The sequence below is a fragment of the Podarcis melisellensis genome (genome assembly GCF_964234715.1).
Source record: "Podarcis melisellensis genome assembly, chromosome: 8".
Taxonomy (NCBI): domain Eukaryota; kingdom Metazoa; phylum Chordata; class Lepidosauria; order Squamata; family Lacertidae; genus Podarcis; species Podarcis melisellensis.
In genome coordinates this window covers 82721985-82743161 of record NC_138540.1, presented here as the reverse complement: position 1 = coordinate 82743161, position 21177 = coordinate 82721985, and the positions used below count along the sequence as shown (strand labels likewise).

The following is a 21177-nucleotide window of genomic DNA, read 5'->3' as shown; positions in this document are numbered from 1 at the left end:
ACCTGTCTGGAAGGCCCCCAAGGCTGAAGAGAGCAAAAATGGAGATATAGCTATATGGGAGGAAGTGGGAAGGAACCCAGCAGGGGACAGAGGTGGTGTATATATTTAAAGCACACACACAGAGTGCAGGAATTCTGGGAACGACAGTTCTCTTCTAGGATAGCTCAGTCAGTAAAGCATAAATAATTTTGTTGTTGTTTAGTTGTTTAGTCGTGTCTGACTCTTCATGACCCCCTGGACCAGAGCACGCCAGGCACTCCTGTCTTATACTGCCTCCCGCAGTTTGGTCAAACTCATGCTGGTCGCTTCGAGAACACTGTCCAACCATCCTGTCCTCTGTCGTCCCCTTCTCCTTGTGCCCTCCATCTTTCCCAACACCAGGGTCTTTTCCAGGGAGTCTTCTCTTCTCATGAGGTGGCCAAAGTACTGCAGCCTCAGCTTCAGGATCTGTCCTTCCAGTGAGCACTCAGGGCTGATTTCCTTCAGAATGGAGGGGTTTGATCTTCTTGCAGTCCATGGGACTCTCAAGAGTCTCCTCCAGCACCATAATTCAAAAGCATCAATTTTTCGGCAATCAGCCTTCTTTATAGTCCAGCTTTCACTTCCATACATTACTACTGGGAAAACCATAGCTTTAACTATACGGACCTTTGTTGGCAAGGTGATGTCTCTGCTTTTTAAGATGCTGTCCCAAGAAGCAGGCGTCTTTTAATTTCGTGATCTGCAGTGATCATGGAGCCCAAGAAAGTAAAATCTCTCACTGCCTCCATTTCTTCCCCTTCTATTTGCCAGGATATCCCGCCCTCCACAGCCGAAGCCGGGCTCAGAGCAGCTAACAACAGTAAAGTAATACAGCATTCTAAAATCAATTCATTCTAAAATCAGTTCAAATCAAATCAATGGAAACCATTGCGCTAGAGTTCTGTGAGGTTTACCAAAGGAGGGAGTCAGGCTGTGCCTTGGCCAAAGTCCTGGTGGAACAGCTCTGTCTTGCAGGCCCTGCGGAAAGATGTCAAGTCCCGCATGAGACTCTTAATCCTTGAGTCATGGGTTCGAGTCCCACATGGGGTAAAAGATCCCTCGTGGCAGGGGCTTGGACTAGATGACTCTCGGCCCCCTCCAACTGTACCATTCTATGATTTTTTTGAGGGGGGCCTGCTTTAACTGCATGGTGTCTCTGCAGCCTCACACCCTAATCCTGTCCCCCCTTTTCTGGGAGTGGTGTTGAGTCTCATTGAATTGAAAGTAACTTTCTTTGTGGAAATCATAAATCAGACTGCAGATCTGCAGCTTACCACTATTATTATTGTTATCGTTATTTAAAAATTATATATCACCCTTCATCAACAGATCTCGGCAGTTCCCAGCCCTAATAATAATAATAATAATAATAATAATAATAATAATAATAATATCTCCCACTTGGACTACTGCAATGCACTCTACGTGAGGCTACCTTTGAAGGTGACCTGGAAACTACAACTAATCCAGAATGCGGCAGCTAGACTGGTGACTGGGGGCAGCCGCCAAGACCATATAACACCAGTCTTGAAAGACATACATAGGCTCCCAGTACGTTTCCGAGCACAATTCAAAGTGTTGGTGTTGACCTTTAAAGCCCTAAACGGCCTCAGCCCAGTATACTTGAAGGTCCAATATACACTGAGGTCCAGCACCGAGGGCCTTCTGGCGGTTCCCTCACTGCGAGAAGCAAAGCTACAGGGAAGCAGGCAGAGGGCCTTCTCGGTAGTGGCGCCCGCCCTGTGGAACGCCCTCCCACCAGATGTCAAAGAGAACAACAACTACCTGACATTCAGAAGACATCTTAAGGCAGCCCTGTTCAAGGAAGTTTTTAATGTGTGATATTTTAGTGTATTTTTGGTTTCTGTGGAAGCTGCCGAGAGTGGCTGGGGAACAAATAATAAATTATTATTATATTATATAACAACAACAACAACAATTTATTTATATCCCGCCCTCCCCAGCTGAAGCAGGGCTCAGAGCGGCTAACGACAATAAAAGTAACACAATTTACATAAAATCCCAATCAATTAATTGAAATGCATTCTAAAATCAACCCATTCTACACAGTAAACCCCACTGACTTCAGGGTGTATCCCAAAAAGTCTGTTTTGAATCGCAGACAATCAGCCCCAAAGCCAGTCCCATTGAAAGAAAAGACCCAACTGCGTCTGATGGTAGACGTTGTCCAAAACAGTTCGGGGAAAACCTCGCTGGAGCGTGATGGAACCCGGGAACTATAGTTCATATAAAATAAGCTTTTGGATTATCCCAACAACAACAGAGCTTTCCGGTTGCGTCCGCACAAATAAGTAAGGGTGTTCTGGGCGCGTGAAGAGATAGGTTCAAAGGACTTGTGCAGAGCTACAGTTCCCTTTGGCAAACTACAGTTCCCATGATTTGAGCGGGGAGCAATGTGCTTTGCAGCGTTTCCAGAGATGCCAGTCCTTTCTCCAAAGACCTGGTGAAAGGGTTGGGTGGCGCAACCCCGTCTCCTTTTTTTGAGTCATCACTGAAGAACGCGGGCGGTGGGGCGCCTGGTTCACAAGAGCTTTGTTTGCCTAGCGAATGGAGTGTCTTGCCACTGTCTCTGCCAGCTGGCTCTGGGGACCAGACGGAGGCCGCCACGTTTGTTGGCAGCCTGCCTATCACTTTGAGGTGTGTGAGGTCCCTGAATTTTGCAACGGGTCTCTGTTGCGGCCAATACCAAAAGCCTCCTTCAAAGAGGGCTGGTTTTCCAAACGCATTTTCTTTTTAAATTTTGTTTATTTGGCTTTTTATAATATTCTTAGCAAACTTAACTAAAAAAGAAAACAAAACAGAAAAAAACAAAACAAAAGGTTCCTCAAATGTTTCTTTTGCCACGTGGTTCGAAATGAATTCCTTTTTACTTGTCTATAACTAAACCTTCATGCTGAGTTGATTTTTCAGCAATAGCTAGAGACCAGATTTGATTATACTTAATCAAATCCTTATTTGTAATCCCTCTAAATATTTCAGGAAAGTGCCGCTTTCTAGATTCGCAAAGCAGGCGAATGCAAAGGCTAGTTTTAGTTTTTCTTTAATAGCCAACAATCTGCATCAGAGATCTTGATCACAGGTCTCCCTGTCATGGCTCATTTGCCCTCCCGTCATCATAGATGAAGCTGAAAGCTAGTCCCATGATTGAAGTGACTTACATATATTTTAGTCCTCGCCATGCAATGACTCACAGCTTTGCCTGATTCACGTACTGACCTTTGCATCGAGTAAGGCTGCACATAGAATCGTAGAATTGGAAGGGACCACGACAGTCATCTAATAATAATAATAATAATATTTTTTTATTTATACACCGCTCTTCCTGGTTCAAAAACCAGGCTCAGGGCAGCTGACAACAAATTTGAAACACTTTAAAACACTTAATTATAAAAGCAGCATGAAATACAGTATAAAATACAGTATGAATAACAATAAAATTCAAAAATCAATTAGATAATCCCCAGGCCTAGCTGGCTGAATTGGTCCTAGTTGGGGCAGCAAGGAGGCCAGGGGAGAATTAGCTGTGGGGTCTCAGAGCGGGTGATCTTCATAAAAGGGGAGGGGGAGGGAAGAGAGGGAAAATGAAAGATCAGGCTGAATTCAAATTAAAGGCCAGGTGGAATAGCTCTGTCTTACAGGCCTGGTGAAAGGAGGTTAAATCCTGCAGGGCCCCGGTCTCATGGGACAGAGCATTCCACCAGGTCGGAGCCATCACTGAGAAGGCCTTGGCCCTGGTGGAGGATAGTCTGACTTCCTTAGGGCCCGGGACCTCTAAACTATGGTTATTCATGAACCTTAAGGTCCTCTGTGGGGCAGAACAGGAAAGGCGGTCCCATAAATACGAGGGTCCTAGGCCACAAAGGGCTTTAAATGTCAAGACCAGCACCTTGAACTTGACCCTATACTCCACCGGGAGCCAGTGTAACTGGTAAAGCACTGGATGAATATGCTCCCATGGCAGGGACCCCGTGAGGAGCCTCTCTGCAGCATTCTGCACCCGCTAGTCCAACGCCCTGCCATGCAGGCATCGTTTGCCCAAGGTGGAACTCGAACTCACAACCTTGAGATTAAGAACCTCGTGCTCCACCAACCCAGCTACCGCTAAATCCCAACTCGCCTACCCCAAGAATCCTGGGAACTGCCGTGTACACCTCTACAATTCCCAGCACCTTTAACACACTATAGTTCCCAGAACTGCTTGTGGGAATTGGTGTGGGGAAGAGTGCTTTAAAGCTGCAATGTAGACGCAGACTCGGTGTGGTTCTAAGGATGGTTCTAAGATGTAGAAAATACGCTGCGAGAAATAGGAGGAGAAGCTAGTGGAGAAGGCAGGTTCTGGAAGGTACTTTCCATTTCCCCCTGAAGTGGTGGCCACAGGCAAATTTGAATTTGCCCTTTGTAAGAATTCAACAATTCTTGCAAATCTATGCAAAAGCCTTTGACTGTGTCGACCACAGCAAACTATGACAAGTTCCTGAAGAAATGGGAGTGCCTGATCACCTCATCTGTCTCCTGAGAAATCTCTATGTGGGACAAGAAGCTACAGTTAGAACGGGATATGGAACAACTGATTGGTTCAAAATTGGGAAAGGAGTACGGCAAGGCTGTATATTGTCTCCCTGATTATTTAACTTATATGCAGAATTCATCATGCAAAAGGCTGGGCTGGATGAATCCCAAGCCAGAATTAAGATTGCCGGAAGAAATATCAACAACCTCAGATATGCAGATGACACAACATTGATGGCAGAAAGTGAGGAGGAATTAAAGAACCTTTTATTGAGGGTGAAAGAGGAGAGCGCAAAATATGGTCTGAAGCTCAAAATCAAACAAAATAAGATCATGGCCACTGGGCCCATCACCTCCTGGCAAATAGAAGGGGAAGAAATGGAGGCAGTGAGAGATTTTACTTTATTGGGCTCCATGATCCCTGCAGATGGTGACAGCAGTGATGAAATTAAAAGACGCCTGCTTCTTGGGAGAAAAGCAATGACAAACCTAGACAGCATCTTAAAAAGCAGAGACATCACCTTGCCAACAAAGGTCCGTATAGTTAAAGTTATGGCTTTCCCAGTAGTGATGTATGGAAGTGAGAGCTGGACCATAAAGAAGGCTGATCGCCGAAGAATTGATGCTTTTGAATTATAGTGCTGGAGGAGTCTTTGAGAGTCCCATGGACTGCAAGAAGATCAAACCTCTCCATTCTTAAGGAAATCAGCCCTGAGTGCTCACTGGAAGGACAGATCCTGAAGCTGAGGCTCCAAGACTTTGGCCACCTCATGAGAAGAGAAGACTCCCTGAAAAAGACCCTGATGCTGGGAAAGATGGAGGGCACAAGGAGAAGGGGGCGACAGAGAACGAGATGGTTGCACAGTGTTGTCGAAGCTACCAGCATGAGTCTGACCAAACTGCGGGAGGCAGTGGAAGACAGGAGTGCCTGGTGTGCTCTGGTCTGTGGGGTCACGAAGAGTCGGACACGACTAAACGATTAAACAACAAGAATTCAACACGTGTTTCCAAAGCAGGGACCGACTTTCATGTTTTGCAGATTACTTATGTACTCATTTGTTAGTTACATTTTACCTTACCTTTTCTCCAAGGAGCTCAAGGTGCATAAGTGTTCCCCCCCTCCATTTTATCCTCGGAACAACCCTGCAAGGTAGGCGAGGTTGAGAGGCGCTGTCTGAGCAGAGGTGGGATTTAGGACAATGCAACCGGTTCTGCCACACTGGGCGCTGAGCCTAGGGGGTGCCGCAGGGTGCCACAACTATGACCTAGCAAATTGAGCCGTCGCAGAGTCTGCACAACCAGAGTTGTTAACAGGGCCAGATTTAGGTTTATGAAGCCCTAAGCTACTGAAGATAATGGGGCCCTTTATATGTCCAGCTGTCCTTTGTCAACAACAAATGGTAGCTGTTTTTTGTGTTGAATATATGCTATATGGTAATTTATGGACCTAATAGGTATCTCAAGCCATTTGCACATGCACCCTATATATAGAAGTGAGCAAACCAGTGATATTTTAGGGAGCAGGCTAGCAGGCGGGGCCCATGACTTACATCACAGGAGCCTACACAACACAAAACACTGTTGCTGTATGTGGGTTTTATTTTATTTGTTTTTTATCTTATATCTTGGAAATGTACATCCAGCTTTTTTTCCTTTAATTTTTTTGGGGGGCCCCAAGAGAGTGGAGCCCTAAGCGATAGCTTGTTTGGCTTATACGTAAATCCAGCAGTGGGTTGTAATCACGTTTAGCAGAAACTGCTTACAATCCCTTATCAGAACTTCCCTCTTAATGTGGGAAGGTGGGGTGAAGGGAAGAGCACAGGTAATCCTATGCCTCTTTCATGGACCAGCAATGAGCGCAATTTGTCACATCATCACTTTCTGTGGTCTATGTGATGAGCTGAATAATTGCAAAAATATAGAAAAGGGCTATGGAGTAATCCATGGGTAGGCAAACTAAGGCTCGGGGCCGGATCTGGCTCAATCGCCTTCTAAATCCGGTCTGCGGACAGTCTGGGAATCAGCGTGTTTTTACATGAGTAGAATGTGTTATTTAAAATGCACCTTTGGGTTATTTGTGGGGCCTGCCTGGTGTTTTCACATGAATAAAATGTGTGCTTTTATTTAAAATGCATCTCTGGGTTATTTGTGGGGCATAGGAATTTATTCATATTTTCCACCCCAAAATATAGTCCGGCCCCCCACAAGGTCTGAGGGACAGTGGACCGGCCCCTGCTGAAAAAGTTTGCTGGAGTAAACCCTACACAGATCCGGAGAAGAGTCCCTAAGATGTTTGGATGGCACCTTGTACGCTTCCTTCCAGAAATTCCTGCAGCCCGGAATAAAGGTCCTCCGCGGGGCATACCGGGAGAAGCGATCCCGTAGGACACAGGGGAAACTGTGATCCCATACCTTTGCTGCCTTGTGGGAAATCTTTGAGAGAAGAAAAGGCTTAGGAGCAAACCCTGCACAAATCTGGAGGGGAGTCCCTAAGGCAGTTGGATGGTGCCTTGCATTCCTCCTTCAGGCAACTCCTGCAGCCAGGCTGGGGCCAAACGTCTTGTTCTGCTTTCCTTTGGACCACATCAGTGGGGCCGAGAGAGGAGTCTTGTTGTCTGAGCAGCCCAGGACCTGCATGCACACAGCCCAGGCTTGCACCCCAGCGAAGTCGCTTCAAAACCCAGCAAAAGCAATGCAGGTGGCAGATGTTACGCATTACCAGTCTCTGCACACAAGGCAGGTGTAGCAATTCTCCCAGCGGTTTTTCTTCACCCACAGAGGCGCATTCCGCTGTCTCTCGAGACAGAACGGATGCCGACAATAATCTATCTGGCGATGCAAGCTGACCGTAAGCAGTTTTGCATTGTGCTTTCTGCTGTGCTGTTTCCAAAACTTTCTGCTTTAAACATAAATAAAGCTTCTTCTTTTTTTAAGTTAAGAGCTGAACGCAGCTCCAAGCCTGACTCCCCTCCTGCACTGATCATCTTGAGAAATGATTAAATTGTAAAACCGTTATGGGTCTAGAAATCATGACAAGAACTAAAGATAGCAATTTGAAGGAGTTCATTTTGATAGAAAGAAGATATTGGAAAACTGTTACAAAGAGATACAATGGAATTCAGTTAGGGAGGATTTGAGGAAGTCAAAGAATGAAAACTAAATCGGATTTTAGAAGGATGATGTGTTTATTTGCATGTTTTTTTCTTCTTTTCTTTATAGTTTTTCTTTTTTCTTTTCCCTTTTTAGTATGTTATATTTGTTATAATTTTGGGAAATGAATAAAAAAAATTGGGGGGAAAAAGAGAGAAATGGGGGTCTAGCTGGATTTGGGCGTGTGGCACATGGAAATTTGCTGTCTGCCTGCTGTCTTCCTGCTAATGATCTCTGGAGGACGGGAAGCCTGTTTGTTTCCTGTCCAAAATGGACCTGCCTTCAAACAATTGCCTGCCCTTAATCTCAGCCTGAGAAGGTGAAATGTCAACAAGGCTTGTTTTCACCCCTGGCGCCATGCAAGGAACCGGCTTCTCCTCAAGTACTTATCCAAGAAGAAAGCAAGAAGCAGAGGTGGGGTGGGTGTGTTGTGTGCAAAGGACAGTCAATATTGACGGAGGCACTTGGAGATCTAAGCTCAGTGAGCTCATTACATTCTTGAAGGAGTGCAGAGGTGGCCTGAGGTTAGGCCAGGATGGAAAGCCAGCACGTTTTTTGTGGCTTCCTGGACACGTAACAGGGGGACAGCAGAAGTAAAGACAGGCTATTTCAGGGCTGCCGGGTCGTCCTACACACACATGCATTGGTATTTCAGGTGGCATGCAATTCTCATTTATTCTTCTCATTTGTTTATGGCATATCATAGAGCTCTCGAGTTGGAAGGGACCACAAGAGCCGTCTACTCCAGGCATAGGCAAACTCGGCCCTCCAGGTGTTTTGGGACTACAATTCCCATCATCCCTGACCACTGGTCCTGCTAGCTAGGAATCATGGGAGTTGTAGGCCAAAAAAACATATGGAGGGCCAAGTTTGCCTATGCCTGATCTAGTCCAACCCCCTGCAATGCAGGAATCTCTTGTGCAATGTGGGGCTCAAACCCACAACCGTGAGATTAAGAGTCTCGTGCTCTACTGACTGACCTTACCCCCACACCTTTTCCTCCAAGGAGCTCAAGGTGGCAACCATGGTTCCCTGCCCTCGTTTAATCCCCACAACAACCCTGTGAGGTTGGTTAGGTAGAGAGGCAGCGCCTGTTTCCGCCCCCAACAGTGAGCTTCGTGGCCAAGCGGGGATTCGAAACCTGGTCTCTCAGGTCCTAGTCTGACACTCTAACCACTACATCACACTGTTGTGGGGAGAGAAATATCACCTACTTAGCTCGCTGTGAGTTTTCTTCTTCTTCTTCTTTGGTGATCACTTGTAGCAGAGTAAGATTGTCTTCCATAAACACGGTTTTAACCATGAGTCCATAAGTGACCATGGACAGTGGCGTAGCGTGGGTTGTCAGCACCCGGGGCAAGGCAAGTAATTTGTGCCCCTAACCCGTGGATTTGCGCCCCCTAACCCATGGATTTGCGCCCCCTAACCCCCAGATGTTGCGCCCGGTGCGGCCCGCCCCCCCTGCACCCCCCATGCTATGCCACTGACCATGGAGGCCAATTCTGGATCCACACGTCCTTCCACAGTGGGGACATTGGTTCCCAGGTGGGAGTTGATCATGGTGTGGATTTGCCAAGCGTGCCTTCCTCTTAGCGCGTTTCTCTCTTGCGTTCTGAGTTCGAGTGTCTTCAAAGCCCATGACACCTTTGAGAAAGGCTGTTCTCCAACTGGAGCGCTCGCAGGCCAGTGTTTCCCAGTTGTCAGTGTTTATACTACATTTTCTAAGATTTGCCTTGAGACAGTCTCTAAACCTCTTTTGTCGACCGCCAGCATTACGCTTTCCATTTTTAAGTTCGGAATAGAGTAGTTGCTTTGGAAGTAAGGGCTGTGTCTGCAGGTAAGGCTGGAGCTGGTCCCTGCCCAAAACTCTGAGGAGCTGCCGCCGGCCAAACAATGGTCTGATTTGGTACAAGGTATCTCCCTATGTTCTTCTGTTTTGTGTACAGAAAAGAATATAGTTGGTGACAGTGAAATGGGCACATCTGCTTAAATGTGGCAGTCAAAAGCACAAATCCCTATACTTCAGGATAGCGGGTGACTGAAATACACGAACCTATGCCCTTAGAATGCACTTTCCCCCCTCTTCTCTCCACCTTCTGTGATTTATTCTTGGATATCTCTAAGAACAGGGCTTTTCAGCTTGCTGAAACAATGGCCTCAAATGGACTCAAATTGATTCCTTACCTCGATTTCACTGGCTTTGAGAGAAGTCTACAGATGCTTGATTCTTGCACCTGCAGTTGTAAGAGGCGAAGTGTAAAAAAATAGCCAGGTGGGGAGAAAATGTTATATTTGCTTAAATAAAAAAGAACAACCCTCAGTATATTTTGTTATATTTGTTTCTTCCCAAGGGAAGAAAAGAGGACTATATGCTATTCAGTTTTACCATTTAAAAGCAGCAAAGAAAACTAACAGAAATATGAAACCAGACTTGCACCCAGCATTGCTTGGGAAGCTTAGGAAACAACCAAGTTTTGAAATCAGTGGTTAAAATAAGTGATAAGTTGTTAAAACCAGTGTAGTTTTGAGACGTTCAGTCCGCCATCTTGATTCAAAATGGCACCCAGTTCTACCCAAATGTCGACGAAAATCTGCTCCTTTATCTCGGGAGCAGTGATGCAAAATTTGGGTATGGGATCTTAAAGAGGTGTCCATATCTATGGTGAGCAGGCAAACTGCTTGCCAAAACATATAGTAAATTAGTCTAAATATGGAACACTTGATACAGCAATCAGAAACCGAGTTGTGGTGCTATATTACCCACTGAAAAAATGTCCTTCCTGGAAAAAACATTTATTTGATAAAAAATTATACACCACTTGATTGTAAACAAAAACCTTAAAGTGGTTTACAAAAGATTAAACAGTAACAGCAAGGGGGGGAAATCACAACTCTTCTTTAAAACATACAAAAGTTAAAATACTAAAACGGATTAATCCTTTTAAATATCCAAGAAGCACTCAGTCCTGTAGCTTTGATTTGTTATAATCCACACACAAAAAGCTTTATTTGTTGGCTCTGGTTTGGCTCCTAGTTGGCTCTGGTTTGGCTCCTAGTTTACATACTTGTGCTAGTTATTCCTTAATGATTCTGATGTACTTGTATCAGCAGGGATTAAAGAGATACCAAAATGTGGATTATTCCCAATTAGGGCTAATGATGCTGAACAAATAGTGATTTATAAATGAACAAGGGAGAGAGGTTCTGAGTCTAAACATTGGTCCTTCTGATCTGGAAGCACTTCGTCCTCCTAGATGGAATAGGCCTGGTTGCAATGACCCAGAAAAATGCACTCTGCACATGTTCAGAAACACTTGCATTGCTTTATGTGTGCTCCCAAGTTGAGTCTGCTCACTGCAAAACAGGCTTCTGAGATGAGCTCTTGACTTAAGGTAAGCCCGGCTGGCTTTTGCCTTTGCAAAGGCAAAGAAAAACTTCTGAAATTGTGGCACAACAGAGGGTAGCCTTCGGCTGCAGCCCTGAGGCGTCAATCAGAGCTTCTGGATGTGAAATACTGTCCCCATTTCCTGCTTGGGTACATATTTGCCCAGAGGTTCAGAGCAGCCCAGGTTCAACAAGATTGCTGCCGCAGTGGAGTTCGGAACGGGTATTTGCTAAAAGCTGTCTGTGCCAAATCATTCTAGATGCCGTCAAAGAATGCCGAGCCTTGGAGAATAGAAGTCGGCTAAATATTTACTAGGCAGCAAAATTCTGGTAGAGGCATTCGTCTCTGCTGAGGCGGCTGGTTTCTGATCTCTTGGGGCTCAAATTTTGATTGCAGGGACCCTGCCGGCCGCCTTTTAATCATTTATCCATGATGATTTGTGCAATTGATGGTAGTGGAGCCAGTGGCGTAGCGTGGGGGGTGCAGGGGGGCCGGCCGCACTGGGCGCAACATCTGGGGGTTAGGGTAAGGGGGCGCAAATCCACGGATTAGGGGGCACAAATTACTTGCCTTGCCCCGGGTGCTGACAACCCACACTACGCCACTGAGTGGAGCTATTATATGCAATCTTTCTTTCTTTCTTTCTTTCTTTCTTTCTTTCTTTCTTTCTTTCTCTCTCTCTCTCTCTCTCTCTCTCTCTCTCTCTCTTAATAATAATAATAACAATAATAATAATAATAATAATTTATTTATACCCCGCCCATCTGGCTGGGCCTCCCCAGCCACTCTGGGCGGCTTCCATAAAAACCAAAAATACAGTAAAATATCACACGTTAAAAACTTCCCTGAACAGGGCTGCCTTAAGATGTCTTCTGAATGTCAGGTAGTGGTTTATCGCTTTGACATCTGCTGGAAGGGCGTTCCACAGGGTGGGCGCCACTACCGAGAAGGCCCTCTGCCTGGTTCCCTGTAGCTTCGCTTCTCGCAATGAGGGAACCACCAGAAGGCCCCCGGCGCTGGACCTCAGCATCCGGGCAGAATGATGGGGGTGGAGACGCTCCTTCAGGTATACTGAATAGGTATAATAATTTTTATTAGTTTTCAATTACAATCCAATAATAGCCTCATTATAAAAATGCCAAATTATAATGCAATTACTAATACCAATCATTCAGATACCCAAATTATACAATTTAGGTGCCCCCCCCCCGGCATGCTAGAATTGATGGTTCTAACTTACAGAATATGCAGAAATGGCGAAACTTACTGGAAGAAGAAGAAATCAAGATAACAAACTCTTTATAAAAGAATGGGAACGGTTTATTGAATATTTACAGGTGAATTGTAAATGGGTAAGAACATTGGCAGGATTATTGTAATAACCTGCAGTTTGATAAGAGTATATATTTAAAGCAGATGAATAAATGAGCAAATCAAGTGAATTTGGACATGCAGAAGATACTAAAAACCTTTCCCTAAATAATAGCAGCAAACATGGATACTGTTTCAGGGTGGAAAAATGACTCACCACCGGTATTTAATGAGTATTTGTTCCAGAAAATTTGAACAACTGCACTAGTGTCTGAATGTGCTTCTTGAGAAATTGTTCTCCACTGCAAACAAATTTGTTGAGAAATGGACAGCGCTCAGAGTGTTCCTGGCATAGCGTATTCCAGGATGACGTTCGTGCTGCGTATACATTAACCAGTCTTACAATATCATATAAAAACAACATTTGGAGTAATATTTGTCTTTTATCTCAGCGCAACACTCAGGTTTATGCTGCCGCTGTTTCATCTTTAGCCTTGTTTTTTAAAAAGGCATAACTGGGTTTTATTAAAAAATTGCTTTTATGATACAGAGCACACGCCACATACACCAAATGTCATGCGTACAGGTAATGTACCTTACAGCAGGGGTCGGGAATTTCCAGACCCCAGGCTAATCGCAGAGTGTTTGGCAGAGTGTACAATTCGTAAAACTTGCAGGATGTAGAACACATCCATAGTAAACGAATGTAACAGGATTGGACAATCTAAAGAAGGGGACGCTATACCTTTAAAGCACATTTAAAGCTCATTATCTCCCTCAAAGAATTCTGGGCACTGTAGTTTAACCCCACCCCCCACCCCGCTGAGCTACTGTTCCCAGCATCTCTCAGCAAACTACAGTACCCAGAATTCTTTGAGGAAAAGAATGTGCTTCGAATGTGCTTTAAATGTGTCTAGTCCAGTGTTTCCCAACCTTGTGCCTCCAGCTGTTTTTGAACTACAACTCCCATCATCCCTGACTAGCAAGACCAGTGGCAAGGGATGATGGGAATTGTAGTCCAAAAACAGCTGGAGGCACAAGGTTGGGAAACACAGGCTACAGTTTCCTCAGGTGGGTTCCATATCCAGAGGCAACCAGAGGTGTGTTCTGTTTGTGTTTGATCTGAAATAGAGCTCTGCCATAGGGCACGAATGTACCCGGTCTCTCCCGAGTTCTCTTAAATGTTGTGTACAATTTCTTCCTGCATAGCAATCGGCAATACTTGTCTGTACCAGAGGAAGCAACGGCAAGAAGTTTCACGTCTGGGCAACTGTTAGACAGTTAGCATCCCAAAGGGTGAGCCCAGTCGGTCCCTGTTTCCAGGAGGTTTTCAATCTCAAGCAGATTTTTTGCACAATTAAAGCGGTTTCAGGCACTCTGTCATCACAGCGCAACAAGCAAGCCCTGAGCTGTCGCCCGCTATTTGCACCGCCTAACAACAAATTATCTTTCCCCCCCCCTCGAAAAAAACCTCGGTAGTTCAGTCAGAGGCAAATTTATCTCCCATCAGCCCCAGCCAGCATGACCAATGGTTAGAGATGATGGGACACCAAGAGGACACCAAGCCAGCGAAGGCTGGTCTAAAGAGAATTGACGTTCCACTTTTCCCCCGCTCACTCTTGCCGTAATCTGTGCTGATTTCCTTTCGACAAAGCAATAAGAAGGGAGCCTGCAGAGAAATCAGCAAAAGCCATTTGACGGATCTTTCCCTTTTCCCAAGAAAGCTACAGCGATCGATCCTGGAGCACCAATCGATCGGAAGCGCTAGCTGATCTGAAAAGCTGCGAACCTTTTTTGTTTTGTTTTTGCGGGGTTTAAAATGGTTTGGGACTTGCTGGTTTAAGCCTGTGGTTAGCTTGGCTCCTCCTCATCTTCCCACCACGATTTCTCATGATGTTTTAGTCTGGTCTCTTCTGTCTCAAAAGCCAAAAAGCACCAGAGTGAAGGTTGGTTAGAGCAGGGGTGAGGAACCCTCAGCCTGCGGGCCAAATCTGGCCCGCCATTTTGTCTCCCCCAGAGCACTCCCACTTGCCCCATATTATTATAGGCGATGTCATGTGTGGGGCAGGTGGAGACGTCGCTGCGCTGGCTGCTCACCTGTCCATCAACTGCCACCATTAGGGTATTGGATGATTGACAGAGGAGTGGTCCTGCCCACCTATCAGAGTTGGCCCAATCAAAGATCTGTCCTGCCAGTTGGAAAAGGCTCCTCACCCCTGCGTTCAGGTGAATGGGGTACTGCCCTACCAACCTCAGATTGCCTTCATCCATCCTGCCTGCCTTTTTACTTACAGGGCTTAGTGAGCAGGGAGAATCTGTGGCAGAAAGCAGTCCGGAATCAGAGGCAGAAGCAAAGGCTGGAGAGGAGGGGTGGGCAAGAGGCAGAGATGAGTGAGGCTGGTGAAGAAACCAGGGAGTTCTGTCCCTTCTGCTGTGACAAGCTCCCCTTTCCCCTGAACCTCGTTGCAGAACCAGGAGAGGCATGAAGAGGGTGGAGGAGATGTTCGCTTCACACAGGCGCAGTCTCTGATTGCTTGGGGAAAACCCTAGAGAGGAGGGGACTTAGGCAGCTGTGGGGAGACGGGGATTTTCAGTCTCGGCAACTGCATTATGGGGGCAAGACCTGCCAGAGATAAGTTGCTTTGCCCACTAGGCCTGAGCAGATCCCATTTTTGTCAAGAAAGAGTCCACTCCAACTTGCACGGTGTGATTTACTGCAGGTTTTGCCCTGGCTCCAGTCTTGTCATGTCTAGCCCTGACCTGGTAAAGTAAAGGTAAAGGAACCCCTGACTATTCGGTCCAGTCGTGACCGACTCTGGGGTTGCGGCGCTCATCTCGCTTTATTGGCCGAGGGAGCCGGCATACAGCTTCCGGGTCATGTGGCCAGCATGACTAAGCCGCTTCTGGCACAGAAACGCCGTTTACCTTCCCGCCGGAGCGGTACCTCTTTATCTACTTGTACTTTGACGTGCTTTCGAACTGCTAGGTGGGCAGGAGCAGGGACCGAGCAACGGGAGCTCACCCCGTCGCGGGGATTCGAACCGCCGACCTTCTGATCAGCAAGTCCTCAGCTCTGTGGTTTAACCCACAGCACAAAAGCAAATCTGAGCTGGTTTCAGAGCAGCCAGCCTGACGGCACACAAGTCACATCTGATGCCTCCGTCCACTGGGTGCTACCGGTGCGACAAGACAAGGCAGGCGTTTGAGTAGGCTGTCAGGTGCCCATCACGGCCTGGTCCAATCTCGCTCCCCTTCCATCAGCTACCAGGGCTTGCCGAACGCAAGCCTGCTTTCGGCAGCCTTTGTGCCGGGCTGAGAGTCGGCGCTGGAACTGGGGCTGGCGGATAAGCTCTGGGTGCTGGGTGCGAGTCCGGGGAAGGGATAAGGAGACCCTAACAAGGGCTTCTCCTCCATCAGAGACCCGGCAAAACCGTAATCCCCTGGGTGTGGCGGAACCACACCGTTGTCGCAGGTTCGGTGTGCTTCCTGCCCCGGGTCGGCCTTGGGGTCCTGTTGCTTGCCTTGCTTCTTCATCTTGTACCGGTGGTTCTGGAACCAGATCTTCACCTGGTTGGGGGTGAGACGGGTGACGGTGGCTAAGTGCTCACGCTCTGGGGCTGTCAGGTACCTCTGCAGCTCGAACCTCTTCTCCAGCTCGTGAACCTGGGCCCGGGTGAACAGCACCCGGCGCTTCCTTTTGGATGGGTTCCCGGTGAAAAACGAGGGAGGCTTGATCACTTCACCAATGTAGCCCAGGCAGTCGGCTCCGGCCACACTGAACCCCGATGTCCCCACATATCTGGGGACTGGGGGGGGGGGAGGAAAGAATGAGAGTGAGTCAGGCTGTCATTGAGAATCAAAAATTATCCTGTACAGTTGTACCTTGGAAGTCGAACGGAATCCGTTCCGGAAGTCCGTTAGACTTCTAAAACTGTTGAAAACCAAATCACAGCTTCTGATTGGCTGTAGGAAACTCCTGCAGCCAATCAGAAGCCACGGAAGCCCCACCGCATGTTCGGGTTCCAAAAGAATGTTCGCAAACCGGAACAATCACTTCCGGGTTTGCGGCGTTCGTGAGCCAAAACGTCCAAGTTCCAAGGCGTTTTGGATCCAAGGTATGACTGTCTTTTTATCTTGTGAACCAACCTGAAGTCTTCAGATGAAGGCGGTATAAAAATCAAATAAATAATCAAATAATAATAATCAAATGCAGAGTCCCATTTTTGGGTGGTAGGGGAGCTCTCCGTAGCATGTGGATCCTTGCAAATCCACACTATACATTTAAAGCAGCAGTTCCTTGTTTTTTTCAAACAGTCACTCTCTCTCAGCCCCATAAATTCATCTGCAGTGACCCCTGCTCATCGTTCGGAATAGCGGTTTGCATGACCCACCAAGGAAGCACAATAAAACTCATAACAACAACTAATTGTGCAACCTTTCAAAGTCTACGTATTTTTTGCTCTATAAGACTCACTTTTTCCCTCCTAAAAAGTAAGGGGAAATGTGTGTGCGTCTTATGGAGCGAATGCAGGCTGCGCAGCTATCCCAGAAGCCAAAACAGCAAGAGGGATTGCTGCTTTCACTGCGCAGCGATCCCTCTTGCTGTTCTGGCCTCTGAGATTCAGAATATTTTTTTTCTTGTTTTCCTCCTCCAAAAACTAGGCGCTTCTTGTGGTCTGGTGCGTCTTATAGAGCGAAAGATTTTTAGTTTGGTTAATTCAACAAAAGTGATGCCCTTGATCCGGCGATCAAAAGCCTGTCCTCATTTTAGCTCGGCTGGTTAGCATGCGGTGCTGACAATGCCATATATTCATATTCAGCACACCTTAAAAATGCACGACTTCCGCCAAATAATTCTGTAATCAGTAGGTCAAGGAAATCTTAGCTCCATGAGAGGAAAGCTACGGTTGTCAGAATTCTTTGGGGGAACTCGAGTTAAAGCACTGCACTGAATATACTGTGGATCTGTAAGGATAGGATGCTGGGCCAAATGGGTTTTTTGCCGGCAAAACTCCCGACACCATTTTCCAATGTGAGAGATACTGGACTTTCACTAAAAAGATAAGAACACAAGAAGAGACTGGCTGCAGGATCCGGCCAAGAGCCCACCAAGTCCAGCATCCTTTTTCTCACAGCAGCCAGCCAGATGACTCCGGGGAACCAGGACAAAAGCTGATATTATTTTCCCCAAATATCCCTGAGAATTGTAGCTCTACCGGCCCCGTTCTTTGTGGGAAAGAATATGTTTTATTTCATAGATTGTAGAGTTGGAAGGGACCCCAATGGTCATCTGACAAATAGACATGAGGACAATGAGTTTGATTTTATTATACAGTGGTACCTCAGGTTAAGTACTTAATTCGTTCCGGAGGTCCGTTCTTAACCTGAAACTGTTCTTAACCTGAAGCACCACTTTAGCTAATGGGGCCTCCTGCTGCTGCTGCACCACCGGAGCATGATTTCTGTTCTCCTCCTGAAGCAAAGTTCTTAACCTGAGGTAATATTTCTGGGTTAGTGGAGTCTGTAACCTGAAGCGTATGTAACCTGAAGCATATGTAACCCGAGGTACCACTGTATAAGATTCGGTTGCATACCATAATGTATATTTGTAATCTATCGGGTTGTCCTAACTTTTCTTCCAAGGAGCGCAGAGTGCTTTCTGTCCTCACAACGACCTGCGAGGAATGCTAGTGGCAGGCAGAGGGCGGGCCATAGATCAGTTCTAGAGTGCAGGCTTTGCAATCAGCATGTTGCAAGCAGAAACTGTGTTGCACTGCTGCTGCTGCCAACCTGTGTAGACATTACTGAGCCAGGCCATTGGTCTGTCTCAGTACAAAGCAGCTTCCTATGTTGTTTCAAGGCATAGCTGTCAACGTTTCCCTTTTTTAAAGGGAAATTCCCTTATTCCGAATAGGATTCCTCACAAGAAAAGGGAAAAGTTGACAGCTATGTTTCAAGGTCACCCAGTCAGCAACCAGGACTCTTCGGTCTAAAAGTCTAACCACTACACCACACTCCCTCCGTACATAATAACAACCTTTCCGAAATTCTGACCCGTTCCAGTGCAGGGTTCCCCTAACTTCTGATAGCAGAGGGATTCAAATTGTAGTTTCAAAAATAGGGGGTTGACTTTTTGAGTGTGCAAGAGGCATTCTCTGCCACATCGAACGTAGACCCCATTCCTGGTTGGAAGGTGGTAGCCCAGGGCGAACCTGGAAGATTTAAGACAAATAAAAGAAAGCCCTTCTTCACGCAGAGCGTAGTTCACCTGTGGAACTCCCCGACACAAGAGACAGGGACAGCCACAAACTTGGATGGCTTTCAAAAGAGGATTGGACAGATTCATGAAGAAATCTATCGACGGCTACTAGACCTGATGGCTCTGCTCTGCTCCACACTCAGAGGCAGCAATGAATACCTGGAGGGAAGAGTCCCGCTCAGGTTTCGCTCTCGGGTTTCCCGCAGGCTGGCCACTGCGAGAATAGAATGCTGGACTAGGTGGGCCATTGGGCTGATGCAGCTACAGGCTCTTTTCATGTTCGTAACTCCTGCAGGGGTGCGACGCGCAGCCTCCTCTGAGAGCGTCACTCCACCACATTTCTGCACTTGGCAGTTCAGAAGACCGCCGACAGCCCCACACAAGTTGCCCTACAGACATTTTGCTTTCAAAAGTAACAACAGCAACCCATCTGACAGCTAATAATAATAACAATAATAACAATAACAACAACAACAACAACAACAACAACAACAACAACAATAATAATAATAATAATAATAATAATAATAATAATAATAATAATTTACTATTTGTACCCCACCCATCTGGCTGGGTTTCCCCAGCCACTCTGGGCGGCTTCCAACAAAGATTAAAAATACATTAAAATGTCACACATTAAAAACTTCCCTGAACAGGGCTGCTTTCAGATGTCTTCTGAAGGTCAGGTAGTTGTTTATCTCTTTGACATCTGAAGGGATGGCGTTCCACAGGGCGGGCGCCACCACCGAGAAGGCCCTCTGCCTGGTTCCCTGTAGCTTTGCTTCTCGCAATGAGGGAACCACCAGAAGGCCTTCAGTGCTGGACCTCAGCATCCGGGCAGATGGGGGTGGAGACGCTCCTTCAGGTATACTGAACCGAAGCCGTTTAGGGCTTTAAAGGTCAGCACCAACACTTTGGTGTACAGTACATCACTTACATGAAGGGTAGGGTCCATCCGCGGTGCCAGAGGTGTACCACTCTGCGTGGGCCACCCCATTCCTGAAGTTCTCCTGGGGGTAGGCGGGCAGCTCTGCTGGGCCTGGGAATGACCCTGGGTAGCATCCTAGCATCGAGTTCGGAGGCAGGCAGTTGCCGATGGAGAATCTGGAGCCCCCCAAAGGAGACTGGTGGGTGCCGGGCATAAACTGGGCAAAATCTTCCAGTGCCTCCGCAGCAAACGTTTTGAGGTCCTCCATGTGGACGGATTATTGCTCCCCCAAAAAGATGGAGGATTTAGAGCTGGATGCTGAGGTACCCCCCCCACACACACACACACTCTTTGACCTGCTATTCTTCCCCACCCCTCTCCAGACGGACTCTGGATTCAAGGGGCCTTCTCCTCCTTTTATCTTAAAGTCTGCACCTTATCAGGGATTTAAGTGCTCCACCTACCGCAATGGAGGTGGAGTGGGTGGGGGCGAAGGAGCCAGCCCCTCCTTTCCAGGAGTCTAACCAAACAGCAGGAGCGAAGAAGTAGACAGTCCAAGTTAATGGAAGCGGTGAATTGGTTTGAGAGGGGAGGCTCAGTTCTCGAACCTTTAACCTGGGACATCTCGCTGGCATCACTGCAGACAAAGGTAGGGGCTACCTGTCCGCGACGAGGTATGCTGTCTCCAGGCATGCCACCCGGATGGCCGTACATTGGGTGCGGGATTTCGTTTTTGAATCAGGTTTCTAGTCCACATGGCTGCAAAACTGGCATAATTGCGAACAGGCCATGGCTGCTGAGATCTTGGAAGCCCCAGAGGAAGAGAAGGATTCCCCGTGGTCAGAAAACAAGGCGGTGGATCAGCCCAAATGACTTGAGCAAAGCTAACAATTGTATAAATTGCAGCGATAGATCAGACAATTTCAAATGACGTTCACAGTTCTTTAAGCCGTAGCTGTGACAGAATTAAGTAGTAGAATCCGCCTCTAATTCTTTTTAAAATAGGTGATCATTAAAAAGGAACCATAGAATTACATTAAAAAGGAATCGTAGAAAACTCACAGAACTAAAACAGTACACAAAGATCTATTTAGGAAGGCAGATGCTGTAACTACGACAACAACAAGGAGGTGGAAATGCATGTATTTGGGAAAACAAGCTGCGCAAAGGCATTGTTTTAGGGGAACGGCATTGCAAAAAGGTGTACATTTGGCAAAATGACATACAGGGTGGGTGTCTATTGGGGGGAAATGCACTAAGATATTGATCAATTTTCCCAGGGCCTTTTTGAAAGTCCACTTGGAGCCTGGCAAATAAATATCCTCTCACAGGAGGAGGTGAGGGGAAAGGGCCCAGCTGGCCCAAAATGTCAGCTGGCAGCCTGGTGTTCTAGGTTTGTAGGTAAAATGAACGGCCACATTTGCCTGTTTTTGGACTAATTTTCTGAAACAGTTCTGAAAAACCTCTATTGGTTTAGACATTTCTCGTCTGGTTTTTTCTTCCTTTTGTTGGTCCGGGGAGTTAAATACACGCCATTCTTCCATCCTTATTTTTTTAACAATTTTTTTTATTGGTTTTTAAACAAATACCAAA

General features: G+C 46.6%; 1 protein-coding gene and 1 long non-coding RNA gene across 2 annotated transcripts; both read right to left on the bottom strand.

The window, feature by feature from the left end:
* Positions 1-12927: 12927 nt before the first annotated feature.
* On the bottom strand, positions 12928-14176 carry LOC309376239. Its single transcript, XR_014171093.1, has 2 exons — positions 13458-14176; positions 12928-13330 (listed from the first exon to the last, which is right to left on the bottom strand). It is a non-coding gene; the product is annotated as an uncharacterized lncRNA (long non-coding RNA).
* A 1459-nt stretch (positions 14177-15635) lies between these two features.
* On the bottom strand, positions 15636-19970 carry LOC309376136 (homeobox protein Nkx-2.4-like). The gene is made up of 2 exons (XM_081922339.1): positions 19594-19970; positions 15636-16203 (listed from the first exon to the last, which is right to left on the bottom strand). The coding sequence occupies exons 1-2, from the start codon at positions 19850-19852 to the stop codon at positions 15659-15661; spliced, it is 804 nt and encodes a 267-aa protein (XP_081778465.1). The 5' UTR covers positions 19853-19970; the 3' UTR covers positions 15636-15658.
* Positions 19971-21177: the final 1207 nt, after the last annotated feature.